The sequence below is a fragment of the Capra hircus genome, chromosome 12 (genome assembly GCF_001704415.2).
Source record: "Capra hircus breed San Clemente chromosome 12, ASM170441v1, whole genome shotgun sequence".
In the NCBI taxonomy this organism is placed as follows: Eukaryota; Metazoa; Chordata; class Mammalia; order Artiodactyla; family Bovidae; genus Capra; species Capra hircus.
In genome coordinates, this window is record NC_030819.1 from 13,735,445 (window position 1) to 13,749,737 (window position 14,293).

The 14,293-nt window shown below is 40.3% G+C and overlaps 1 protein-coding gene across 1 annotated transcript in view; it reads left to right on the plus strand.

Annotated features, from left to right (window-relative positions):
- The window catches only part of LOC108637249 (multidrug resistance-associated protein 4-like), a 121,177-nt gene that overhangs the window by 65,195 nt on the left and 41,689 nt on the right, over positions 1–14,293 (plus strand). Inside the window, 1 exon segment of the mRNA XM_018056291.1 lies at positions 9,640–9,795. Coding sequence (XP_017911780.1) covers positions 9,640–9,795 — 156 coding nt within the window.

Genomic DNA, 14,293 nt, shown 5'->3' on the forward strand with positions numbered 1-14,293 from the left:
TGTGTAAACAACTGAAAGAACTGCTCTTTAACGCTTTCCACCACCACCCCCCTAGTTGACTATAGCTGTAATTTAATCAATGATACCCTTGTAACATGAAAATAAATATTCAACTTATTGCCAAATTGATACCCAGGGAGCAGCTTTAGTTAGTTGTAGCACTAAAGGTGACTTATAATTATTTCCAATTCCACTGTAGATCAGGAAGAGGCTGAGGACTGTTTTCTTGGGAAAACATTAACCACTGCTCTTGATACAATCCTGTCCCTGAGAGCACTGTAGGTGATGTTAGCTTACTCTCAGACAATGTGTCTGTCAGATTTCCTGTTGTAAATGTGATTCTGTTAACTTGCACTTGTCTTAAATTTTCCCCAAAGCGGTAAAATAGGAATTATTTAAGAAACTGTAGTACAACTGAAGAACATAATAGATTCTATTCTACCTTCTTAAAATCTGCAAAAATAGGATTATTGAGATTCTTTTAAAAAATATAAATTTATTTATTTTAATTGGAGGCTAATTACTTTACAGTATTGTATTGTTTTTGCCATACATCAACATGAATCTGCCATAGGTGTACACATGTAATGTTTGAGGGCAAATTTAATTTGGAAACTGAATTAATAGCTGTGGTAACTTGACTTTAATATCTGACTTGGTCCACTTGCTGTATCACCATTAGCTTAATTTCTGTGTTTGGAGATGATGCCTGGGCAGTGTGTTCATGAAATCATTCTATTCTACCTGTGAACATCCCAGATTCCCTCTCCTACTAACCTGCTTTACCCCATCACTCTGGGTCACCCCTTTGGTGTTGGATTTGATTGAAAAGGGCTGCTCTGGAGGATGTGGGAGTGAGCCTGCCCAGCAGAAATGGGACTTTATTCTCTTTGCAATGTTTCCTCTGCTGTCCTGATTCCTGAACATTAGAGTCAATAGGAAAGTGTAGTAGGTTCTACATGGGATTCTAATTCATGGAGGAAATAGCAAGTAAAAATAAAGACCTAAAATCAGATAAATAGCACCTTAATCTTCCTGGTTAGATTCTGAACATTGTCTGCATTTTTCATTTAGATGGTTTTTTGATTGATATAATGATTTTAGAGTTCTGGGCCATTTTAAAGCATTTTCCAGCTCTCGAGATAGATTGGTTTTCTTGCTCAGAGGTCTCACTTGTATAATACACTTTTAGAGATGCTTGGTAGATCTTGCTGTAATGTGCAAAAATATTAGTTTCCCACATTTTCTCCTTTTTTACATAGTATCTCCTCAGCAACCCCTCCCCTCACTCCCAGATTGTCCCACTTCTCCTGCCAGCTTCCTCATTCCTTGTGACTCCCACTGTGGTGTCAGGGCCAGCAGCACCTGCATCACCTTGGAGCTTCTTAGAAATGCAGAGTCTCAGGCCTACTCAGACCTCTTGACTCAGCACTGCATTTGAACGTGACCTCCTGGTGAAGTCCTTTCTCTCTCATAGGCATTTCTGATAAGTGATAACCTGTGATTTCCATTAAATGTCCTTTGATAGTTTGAAATTGAGCTCAAGAGTTACCCAAGCCCTGTTATGACTGAACATGAGGCTCTAGAAAGTTCTGTGCCACTTACCCTATAGATTTATGTATTTTCATATTTTTCAAATTTTACCTTTACATTATAACTCAACTCTGTGTGATTCTACTGTATTTCTTTGCATCCTCTCAGTGGAGTCTGTACTCATCACAGGCAGTTTTCATCCTGCTCCCACCTTCCCCACACCAGCCTCCTGCAGGGACTGGAAGGATTTCCCACAAAATCAGCCCTGCCTGGACATGGAGTCAGAGAGCCAGCGCAGCAGCGTATATGCAGCTCTTTCACCACCTGATAGGATCAATAAGGAGCCTTGCTCCCTGAGCCGGCCATGAGGTCTCTTTGGCTCATTTCCCAGGAACCGTTGCCCCACTTAGCTGCAGGTTCTCTTCCAGCCCGGCTGTAGGTGCTGGTTCTTCCTGCTGACAGTCAGCCCAGCTGACCTCAAGTACTCTCTCTGCTCAGGGATGTCATCCCTCTTGTCCCACTCACCATGTTATATGTACCCATGTCCACATCATGCTCCAACTCTCTGGCCACAGGATCTCTAGGGTAAGCCTGTTCCTATAACTGCAGCTATACCTCTCCCCACTTTTTCTGTTTTAGCTACACAGAGACATGATAAGATACCAGGCCATCCAGGTTTAAAGAGTTCATCAGCAGAACAGAAACGAGGCTGATAGGCGTGGGTTTGACTCTCATCCTATGACTTAATGGACTCTAAAATTTCAGCCAAACTAATTAAGATTTACTTTTCTCTTTTGAAAAATGGAATCAATAAGACCTAACATTGACTTGTTGTATGACTTAAACAAGATAAGACATGTATAGCACCCAGCACAGGGATCAGAGTAAATGCTTGGACAATGATGGTTGTAGTTTGCATACTGTATAAAATGATCATAACCACTTACATAGTGAAAGTTGTTGTCTGTCCCATGAGAATGAGGTGTTGGCCATTTGAAGTTGTATTCATGGATATGGGATTCATCTGCTATGTTTGTCTTTGTCCAGCTTATCATATTCTTAAATAATATGATAATAGATCTTCCATAAATTTCTATGGCCTGATTAAAAATCTCAGCTTCCTATGGAAACTTCTTTGTCTCAGGATTCCACAGGTAATACAAATAAGACAAAGTCAAGTCCAATACACATACTGCTGTCAACATATACAGTCCAGTTGAAGAAAGAAGAAAATGGCTATATTCATTTTATAAGCTAGAAGGCAGTCAGAATTTTTACAGACGTTTAGGAAAAGATAATGTCTGTTAGTATTGGGATAAGCACACGGGAGGACAGGGAGAGCATTTCTGAAGGATTAGGCATGTGAGACAGACTTAGTGATGTATGGTTAGGGTTTCAGCAGGTGGAAATGCGTGTGAAAGGCATTCTGGGAGGTGAGACCAGCATAAGCAAAGACAGGACGTATTTTCTCATTCAACCCTCAAAATTTCTTAGTGACCCCAAGGAAGCTGACTTATGAACATGAAGGATGGAGAGGTCAGTTGGGACAGTTTTGTAGAAGAGAAGTCCTGGGGCAGAATGACACAGAGCTGACCTTTGGGAATTTAATCTGAGAAGTGAGTACACATGGACCAGAGTGGACAGGTGGAGGGGTGGGGCAGGGAACCTCCAATAAGATGTCCTGGGAAAATGACTCTGCTTTTTGGAATCAAGGTAATGTCAATTAAAACAAAGCTGTAACACTGAGGTTTGCGAATTTACAGGGAAATGGATGAAAGTAGGAAATGGTATTTCTGGAGGACTACGTTGGCAATACTTAACAGTTTCCTCTAAAAATGTACATATTCTCAGCAATTCCACATCTGAGAACTTATCTGTAGCAAATAACTGAGATTGTTTGCAAAGATTAACTTCAAGGATATTTAACACAGAGTTATTTATAATAGCAAAATATTTAGACACTAAATATCCACCACTGGTCACAGCAAACACCCTCTTCAAACAGCACAATAGACGACTCTACATATGGGCATCACCAGATGGTCAATATCAATATCAGATTGATTATAGTCTCTGCAGTCGAAGATGGAGAAGCTGTATACAGTCAGCAATAACAAGACCAGGAGCTGACAGTAGCTCAGATCATGAATGCCTTGTTGCCAAATTCAGACTGAAATTGAAGAAAGTAGGGAAAACCACTGGACCATTCAGGTATGATCTAAATCAAATCCCTTATGATTATACAGTGGAAGTGACAAATAGATTCAAGGGATTAGACCTGATAGAGTGCCTGAAGAGCTATGAACAGAGGTTCGTGACATTGTACAGGAGGCAGTGATAAAGACCATCCCCAAGAAAAAGAAATGCAAAAAGGCAAAATGGTTGTCTGAGGAGGCCTTAACAAATAGTTGAGAAAAGAAGAGAAGTGAAAGGCAAAGGAGAAAAGGAAAGATATACCCATTTGAATACGGAGTTCCAAAGAATAGCAAGGAGAGATAAGAAAGCCTTCCTCAGTGATCAAGCAAAGAAATAGAGGAAAACAATAGAATGGGAAAGATCTCTTCAAGAAAACTAGAGACACCAAGGGAATATTTCATGCAAATATGGGCAAAATAAAGGACAGAAACTGTATAGACCTAACAGAAGCAGAAGATATTAAGAAGAGGTGGCAAGAATACCAGAAGAACTATACAAAAAAGATCTTTGTGACCCAGATAACCATGATGGTGTGATCACTCACCTAGAGCCAGACATCCTGAAATGTGAAGTCAAGTGGGCTTAGGAAGCATCACTATGAACAAAGTTAGTGGAGGTGATGGAATTTCAGTTGAGCTATTTCAAATCCTAAAAGATGATGCTATTAAAGTGCTAACTCAATATGCCAACAAATTTGGAAAACAGCACTGGCCACAGGACTGGAAAATGTCAGTTTTCAATCCAATCCCAAAGAAGGGAAATATCAAAGAATGTTCAGTCTACTGCACAATTGCACTCATCTCACACGCTAGTAAAGTAATGCTCAAAATTCTCCAAGCTAAGCTTCAACAGTACATGAACTGAGAACTTCCAAATGTTGAAACTGGATTTAGAAAAGGCAAAGGAACCAGAGATCAAATTGCCAACATCTTTTGGATCATCAAAAAAGCAAGAGAGTTCCAGAAAAACATCTATTTCTGCTTTTTTGAGTAGGCCAAAGACTTTGACTGTGTGGATCACAACAAAATGTGGAAAATTCTTAAACAAATGGGAATACCAGACCACTTTATCTACTTCCTGAGAAATCTATATACAGGTCAAGAAACAACAGTTAGAACTGGACATGGAACAATAGACTGGTTCCAAATTGGGAAAGGAGTATGTCAAGGCTGTATAATGTCACCCTGCACATTTAGCTTCTATGCAGAGAACATCATGTAAAATGCTGGGCTGGATGAAGCACAAGCTGGAATCCAGACTGCCAGGAGAAATATCAATAACCTCTGATATGCAGATGACACCACCCTGTGGCAGAAATCTAAGAGGAACTGAAGAGCTTCTTGATGAAAGTGAAAGAGGAGAGTGAAAAAGCTGGCTTAAAACTCAACATTCAAAAAACGAAGATCTTGACATCTGGTCCTATCACTTCATGGCAAATAAATGGGGAAACAATGGAAACAATGACAGACTTTACTTTCTTGGGCTCCAAAACCACTGCAGATGGTGATTGTAGCCATTACATTAAAAGACACTTGATCCTTGGAAGAAAAGCTATGACCAACCTAGACAACATATTAAAAAGCAGAGACATTACTTTGCTGATGCAGGTCTTTCTAATCTCAGTTCAGTTCAGATCAGTTGCTCAGTTGTGTCCAGCTCTTTGTGACCCCATGGACCACAGCATGCCAGGCCTCCCTGTCCATCACTAACTCCCGGAGTTTATTCAAATGCATGTCCACCGAGTCAGTGATGCCATCCAACCATCTCATCCTCTTTCATCCACTTCTCCTCCCATCTTCAATCTTCCCCAGCATCAGGGTCTTTTCAATTGAGTCAGCTCTTGGCATCAGGTGGCCAAAATATTGGAGTTTCAGCATCAGTCCTTCCAATGAATGTTCAGGACTGGTTTCCTTTAAGGTAATCTAAAGTGAAAGAGGAGAGTGAAAAAGTTGGCTTAAAGCCTAACATTCAGAAAATGAAGATTATGGCATCCAGTCCCATCACTTCATGGGAAATAGATGGGGAAACAGTGGAAACAGTGTCAGACTTTATTTTTGGGGGGCTCCAAAATCACTGCAGATGGTGATTGCAGCCATGAAATTAAAAGATGCTTACTGCTTGGAAGAAAAGTTATGACCAACCTAGATAGCATATTCAAAAGAAGAGACATTATTTTGCCAACTAATGTCCATCTAGTCAAGGCTATGGTTTTTCCAGTAGTCATGTATGGATGTGAGAGTTGGACTGTGAAGAAGGCTGAGCACCGAAGAATTGATGCTTTTGAACTGTGGCGTTGGAGAAGACTCTTGAGAGTTCCCTGAACTGCACAGAGATCAAACCAGTCAATCCTAATGGAAATCAGTCCTGAATATTCATTGGAAGGACTGATGCTGAAACTGAAGGTCTAATACCTTGGCCACCTGATGTAAAGAACTGACTATTAGAAAAAAACAAACAAACAAACTGATGCTGAGAAAGATTGAAGGCAGGAAGAGAAAGGGACAAAAGAGGGTGAGGTGGCTGGATTTCAGCATTATCTTGATGGATATGAGTTTGAGCAAGTTCCAGGAGTTTGTGATGAACAGGGAATCCTGTTGTGCTGCAGTCCATGGGCTGGCAAAGAGTTAGACATGACTGAGTGACTGAACTGAACTGAGAATATTTGTTCAACTATCACATATACTGTAATATTATATAGCCATTTAAAATATTTTTATGAAATACTAAATGAAAATGCATTGTAACAGTATGTTCATACTCTTCTTATTTTGTTTAAATATGTGAATTTGTGTCTTTAAGAACACATATGCAATTCTAGAAAGTAAATACATTAACATCTTAAGAATGGTTTTATCAGACTTTTAGAGTATAGCTATATTTACTTTTCAAATTCATTTGCACTGATTATGATTAAGGAACAAGTTTGTTTTATTTTGTTTTTTAAAAGATAATGCAGCCTGACACTCAGGTAGTGCATGTGGACCTTAAAATGAGGGATTGAGCCATGAAACATTTCAAGAGTATAGTCTTAAGGGCTTGCAGCATGCTGGACTCAGGGAAAGCAGGAAGTAAGGTAGATAGTTGTGCCTATGATCCTGGGAAAGAAATAGAGTGGGAAAGTCAGAGAAAGTGGCTCTTTTGTGTGGGGCATTAGGTGTTGATCATGTTGAGTTTGATGTGTGGAGACAGATACAGGAGCAAGTGTCTAACAAGTTGTTGTGTCATCAGAGACAAACCCTGGCCTGGTTCCTTATAAATCCTGGGCTTTATAGCTTGGTTTTACTGGACATCATTTTAATTTCATAAAGTGAAATCACTTTCCCACAACATCTTGCTGATGGTACAACAGCTCCTGGTTTCCTGCCTCCTGCACTTGCCCACTATGGTCTAAGTGATTGGAAAAACAGAAAGGGGCTTTTGCAAAGCAGCTAAAATAAGATATTCTCCAAGTGTCTTTGGTGTTAGAAATGTAAACTTACTGATTCTGGTGACACTATCCATGTGAAATTGGTAAAACCCATTGGTGACTCAGATAAAACATTCAGACTATACTAATAGTTTTAATGATTTAACTGTAGAAATAGAGCCAGGTTTCCTTTGAGTTGCCTTTGGTGGGTTGGGGTTGGGGTGTGAAATGTGGCCACACAGCATGTGGGATCTTAGTTCCCTACTAGGGATTGAACCCATGTCCCCTCTAGTGGAAGCACAGAAACTTAACCACTGGACTGCTAGTGAAGTCCCTTGTTTCTTATTATTCTCCTTACTGGAGTTTGGAACCCACTGTCCTGTGGTCATGGACAGCCCTCAATGCCCCTACATATTTCAGTTCATTTATCCAAAGTCTGCAGATGTTCCTATTTGCATAAACAGATCAGTTTCAGTAGAGCTGATAACATGGAAACATACACACATTCTCATGGATACAGTTGTCACGTATGTCTTGATGTGTATTGATTTATGTGTGAAAACATCCAGAAAGACATACATATTTTTATTGTGCTTCACAGATAATGCTTCTTCTTTTCTTTTTTTTCAACAAACTGAACATTTATGACAACTCAGTGTTGAACAAGTACATTGGCACCATTTTCCCTACAGATTTGCTAACTTCATGTCTGTCTCCTTTTGGTAATTCTCACAATATTTCAAGCCCTTTTATTATTATTGTATTTGTTTTTCTGATCTGTGATCAGTGTTTTTTAATGTTGAGTTCAGTTCAGTTCAGTTCAGTCGCTTAGTTGTGTCCGACTCTTTGTGACCCCATGAATCACAGCACGCCAGGCCTCCCTGTCCATCACCAACTCCTGGTGTTTTCCCAAACTCATGTCCATCAAGTCGGTGATGCCATCCAGCCATCTCATCCTCTGTCGTCCCCTTCTCCTCCTGCCCCCAAATCCCTCCCAGCATCCAATGCTTTGGCTGCCTCATGCGAAGAACTTTTTTAATGTTACTACCCAATAAAGGCTTAGATGATGGTTAGCATTCTTTTCGCAATCAGTATTTGAGAATTAAGATATGAATATTGTTTTTTATACGTAATGCTATTGTGCACTAAGTAAACTACAACATAGTGCAAACATAACATTTTACAATTAATTTTATTTATTTATCTTTGGCTGGGCTGGGTCTTTGTTGCTGCTCTGGTTTTTTTTCCAGTTGTGATGAATGAGGGGTCACTAGTTGCAGTGAGAAGCTCTCTAGTTGCAGTGCCCAGGCTTCTCACTGCGGTGGCTTCTCTTGTTGTGGTTCCCGGGTCTAGGGCGTGTGGGCTTCAGTAGCTGTGGTGCAGCGGCTTAGTTGCTCTGTAGCATGTGGGATCTTCCTGGATTAGGGATTGAACCCATGTCTCCTGCATTGATGCGTATTAGTTGCTCAGTCGTGTCTGACTCCATTGTGACCCTATGGATTGTAGCCTGCCAGGCTCCTCTGTCCATGGAATTCTCCAGGCAAGAATACTGGAGTGGGTTTCCATTTCCTTTTCTGGGGAATCTGCCCAGCTCAGGGGTCAAACCTGAGTCTCCTGCATTGACAGGTGTGTTCTTTATAATTGAGCCACCAGAACAGCCCCAATCTTATCATTAGTGCACTGAATTTCTCTCTGCTTTGGTTTTAATGAATAGACTGATACTTGACATCTATCTTTCCAAGGTACAATTGCAAGTATTAATTTGTTTATAAAATACTTTTTGAACTGCTCCAGTGAAAGGTCCCATATAAGTAGCAAATGTTGTGTTGATGTTGACTCATTATGTGCATTTTGTCTACTGTCCTCTGTCTTATACTGAGATCTGCATTTTATAATTTTAAGATATTTTCTTTCAAGATAGAATATAATTAAGACATTTAATATTAGGAAGTGATTTAGCTTTTTACCAAAGAATAATTCCTCTTAAATACTAGGTCCTTGAAAAAGTGAATATTTGTTTATGCATAATACTTCTGACTTTATTTGTTGATATCTACATAAAATTAGTCTCATAATTCTCCAGGTCAAATTACCCAGGCTGTAGGAATAAATTTAATTTAAAAGCTGACTTCTTATGGACAGTTTAGGAGATTGCTGGCTTTTAACTGCCAGCAGATTGTCATTTTTAACTCTTCTTGGGACTAAGGGGCTCTCAACCAGGGGACAGTTGTTAGTGTCTGAAATTTTTGTTGCCACAGTTTGTTTAGGGAGCACTACTGGTATCTAGTGGGTAGAGTTCAAGGCTACTGTTAAACATCCTACAATACACAGGGCAAGCCCTATTCGCCCAACAATGAATTATCATAATGTCAGCAGTGCCATGGCTGAGAAACTTATAGAATACTCTTTATATAAAACTTTTAAAATTTATCATCAATAACCAGCATTTCTCCTAGGTTTGTTGCATTTTGTTAATTCTTAATCTCTCCTGGATCTCCTTACAGCTTGGCATTGTAGGAAGAACAGGAGCTGGAAAAAGTTCCCTCATCGCTGCCCTTTTTAGATTGTCAGAACCTGAAGGTGGTATTTGGATAGATGGGATCTGGACAAACAATATTGGACTTCATGATTTAAGGAAGAAAATGTCAGTTGCACCTCAGGTATGGAATCACATATTCTTTTTATGTCACCTAAGTTTACTTATTTTTATTTTTTCAAATTAAATGAAAGGGTTGATCCTTTTTACCCCTAGTAGAGCACATTTTTACAACGGGTATTTTCAACAGATACTTTCATCAGATACTAGGTTTTGTCTCTTTATTTGTTAGTTTTGTGTGCATGTGATTTAACAATTTATTGAGATGGATTTCTGGGCTCAGACTTCCTCAGGTTCCACAATTTTATCCACTGATAACCACATAATTCTGAGAACAAAAGGGTAAATTGTTTAGCACTTGAGAGGTTCCTATAGGGAAATGTGAATTTTTAGTGTCTTCCAGATAGAGCTTTGCTGTAGGAAATGAGGACATCTTTTCAAAGGTGATTGTGTCCCTGGAGAGTGTTCTGTGAAACTGTGGGGCTTTGAGATTTGCAGAGTGTATGGATGCTATGCAGAGACTTTGACAAATCAGCCATTAATAAGTAACTTTCTCCAGGCAGTCAGTACAGAATATTGAGGAAGAGAAAGGGACTTGGAATTCCACCTCTGTGCTCAGTTTTCTCTGTCTTACAAGGCCGCTAACAGTACCAACCCTTAGAGCTGTTCTGAGGGCAAAATAGGTCAGTGCATGGTATAGAGTGCTTCACACTGAGACCCAATGTGTGGCTGCTGTGATGGTGCAGCATTGAATTGACCATATCCCCCTCAGCTCTGATTCTGTTTTCTTTTCTTCTGCTTCTTAAAAAGTATGACTTTTAAAGAGTGTGTTGGAAATTGAATTATATGCACATAGAAGCTCCTGTCTTTCCTTGTGGTTTATCCACTCGACATACTTTAGTGACTATTTACTGAGCAATTACCATCCTCCAGGTACACTGTTGTTGTTCAGTTGCCCAGTCGTGTCTGACTCTTCACGACCCCATGGACCTCACCATCTCCCAGAGTTTGCCCAAGTTCATGTCTGTTTCGTATGGTGATGTCATCCAGCCATCTCACCCTCTGTTGCCCTCTTCTTCTGCTTTCAGTCTTTCCCAGCATCAGGGTCTTTTCCAATGAGTCAGCTGTTTGCATCAGGTGACCAAAGTATTGGAGTTCAGCTTCAGCATCAGTCCTTCCAGTGAGTATTCAGGGGTGATTTCCTCTTAGATTGACTGGTTTGATCTCCTTGTAGTTCAAAGGACTCTCAAGAGTCTTCTCCAACACCACAGTTCAAAAGCATCAATTCTTTGGTGCTCTGCTTTCTTTATGGTACAGCTCTGACAACCATACATGACCACTGGAAAGACCATAACTTTGACTAGACAGACCTTTGTCAGCAAAGTGATGTCTTTGCTTTTTAACACACTGTCCAGGTTTGTCACAGCTTTCTTGCCAAGAAGCAGTCATGCTCTAATTCCATGGCTGCAGTCACCATCCATAGTGATTTTAGAGCCCAAGAAGAGGAAATCTGTCACTGCTTCCACCTTTTCCCCTTCTATAGGCCATGATGGGGCTAGAAGCCATAATCTTAGTTTTATTAATATTTAGTTTTAAGCTGGCCTTGTCACTCTTTCCCTTCACCCTCATCGAGAGGTTTTTTAGTTCCTCTTCTCTTTCTGCCATTAGAGTGGTATCATCCAAATATTTGAAGTTGTTGATGTTTCTCCTGCCAGTCTTGATTCCAGCTAAAACTCATCCAGCCCAGCATTTCTCATGATGTTCTCAGCATATAAGTTAAATAAACAGGGTGACAATAAACAGCCTTGTTGTGCTCCTTTCTCAATCCTGAACCCGTCAGTTGTTCCATGTAGCGTTCTAACTGTTTCTTCTCGACCTGCATATAGGTTTCTTAAGAGACAAGTAAGATGGTCTGGTATTCCCATCTCTTTTAGAGTTTTCCACAATTATTTATGATCACACCATCAAAAGTTTTAGTATAGTCAATGAAACAGAGGTAGATGTTTTTCTGGAATTCCTTTGCTTTCTCTATGATCCAGCGAATGTTGGCAATTTGATCTCTGGTTCCTCTGCCTTTTCTAAACATAGCTTGGACATCTAGAAGTTCTTGGTTCATGTAATGCTGCAGCCCAGCATGCAGAATTTTGAGCATAACCTTATTAGTGTGGAAGATGAATGCAATTGTCCAGTAGTTTGAATATTCTTTAGTACTGCCCTTCTGTGGAATTGAGATGAGAATTGACTTTTTCCAGTCCTGTGGCCACTGCTGGGTTTTCCTAATTTGCTGACATACTGAGTGCAGGACTTTGATAGCATGATCTTTTAGGATTTTAATAGTTCTGCTGGAATTCCATCACCTCCACTAGCTTTGTTTGTGCATGCCAAGTCGCTTCAGTCATATCTGACCCTCTGCAGATCCTATGGACTGTAGCCCAGCAGGCTACGGTCCTTGGGATTCTCCAGGCAACAATTCTGGAGAGGGTTGTTATGCCCTCCTCCAGGGGATCTTCCCAATCCAGGGGTCAAACCCATGTCCCTTATGTGTCCTGCATTGGCAGGTGGATTCTTTACCACTAGTGCCGCCTGGGAAGCCCAGCTTTGTTCATAGTGATGCCTTCTAAGGCCTACTTAACTTCACACTCCAGAATGTCTGGTTCTGGGAGAGTGACCACAGCATGGTGATTATCCGTGTTATTAAGGTCCTTTCTGTACAGTTCTTCTGTGTATTCTTTTCATCTCTTCTTGATCTCTTCTGCTTCAGTTAGGCCTTTACCATTTCTGTCCTTGATTGTGTCTAGGTATATAGCCAAGGGCAATGTAGGCCAGGTGTCCTGATCTTCCATCCTGCCCTCTGTTTTGACAGATTTTCTCTTTTTTTTAATAGTGAGATTTTATTTTTACACTCCATAATCATCTGCCTATCAAACAAAGCTCAGAAAAACACCCTCTTGAGATGGGAAACAGAGAAGAGATGAGACACAAACAGCCAGGCAAATGGGCTTCCTGGAATGTGGGTGTAATGTGCCCTGAAATGCCTGTTTATTAGTAAGGATTTCAGCATGGCACCCAAAGGGAAGGAGAACATGTGCTTGGTTCTTAAGACTGAGTACAGCTGTTGCTACCTACTGGTGGCCTCTAAAATAGCTGGAATTGCACTAAGTACTCTTGTTTTTTTCTAATTAATTTATTTTTAATTGAAGGATAATTGCTTTGCAATATCATTTTGGTTTCTGCCTTATATCAACATGGATCAGCCATAGGTATGCATATGTCTCTCCCTCTTGAACCTCCTTCCTACCTCCCACCTCATACCACCCCTCTAGGTTATCACAGAGCACTGAATTTGAGCTCCTTGCATCATACAGCAAATTTCCGCTGGCTATCTAAGTTTACATAGGGTAATGTGTATGTCTAAGTACTTTTGAAACCAAGATATATCTTTACAGACTACAGTGAAATGCCTCCTCACACCCCTTAAGACATCTATCAAAAAAGAAAAATGAAAGGGAGAAAGAAAATGGGTTGGCAGTATTGGCAAGAATGTAGAGAAATTAGAATCCTTGTTTGCTGTTGGTAGGAATATAAGATATTGCAACCACTGTGGAAAACAAGTTGGTCATTTTTTGAAAAAGTTAAAGAGAATTATTATATGATCTAGCAATTCTGCTTTGGAGTATAAACCCAAAATAATTGAAAGAAAGATCTTCAAGTGATACCTGTACGTGCATGTTCACAGCAGCATTATTCTCAGTAGCAAAAAGGTGTAGGCACCCAAAGGTCCATTGACAGATGAATCAATAAATAAAATGTAGTGCATATGTATATACAATGGAGTATTATTCAGCCTTAGAAACGAAGGAAATTCTGACTTGTGCTACAAGACAGATGAACCTTGAGGAAATTAAGTGAAATAAGCCAGTCACAAAGGACAAACACTGTATGATTCTACTAATATAAGGTACCTAGAGTACTAAACTCATGGAGACAGGAAGTAGAATGGTGGGTACCAGGAGCTGCTGGGAGTGAAGAGTTGTTGTTTAATGGCTACAGAGTTTCAGTTCTGAAAGATGAAAGGAGTTCTGTGGCTGGATGATGGTGATTGCTGTACAACAGTGTAAATGTATTTATTACCACTAAACTGTGCACTTACAGGTGGTCAAGCTAGTAAATTTCATGTGTGCTGTTGCTAAGTCGCTTCAGTCGTGTCCGACTCTGTGCAGCCCTATAGATGGCAGCCCACCAGGCTCCCCCATCCCTGGGATTCTCCAGGCAAGAACACTGGAGTGGTTGCCATTTCTTTCTCCAATGCAGGAAAGTGAAAAGTGAAAGTGAAAGTGAAGTCGTATCCGACTCTTCGTGACCCCATGGACTGTAGCCCACCAGGCTCCTCCGTCCATGGGAGTTTCCAGGCAAGAGTACTGGAGTGGGGTGCCATTGCCTTCTCCGAAATTTCATGTGTCTTTTTACCACAATTAAATTTTTTTTAAAAAGGTATCCCTTTCAGGAAAAATGGAAAGAGCTTTTCAGCACATTCAGTCTCCGTATTTAAAGGTTCCCTCTGG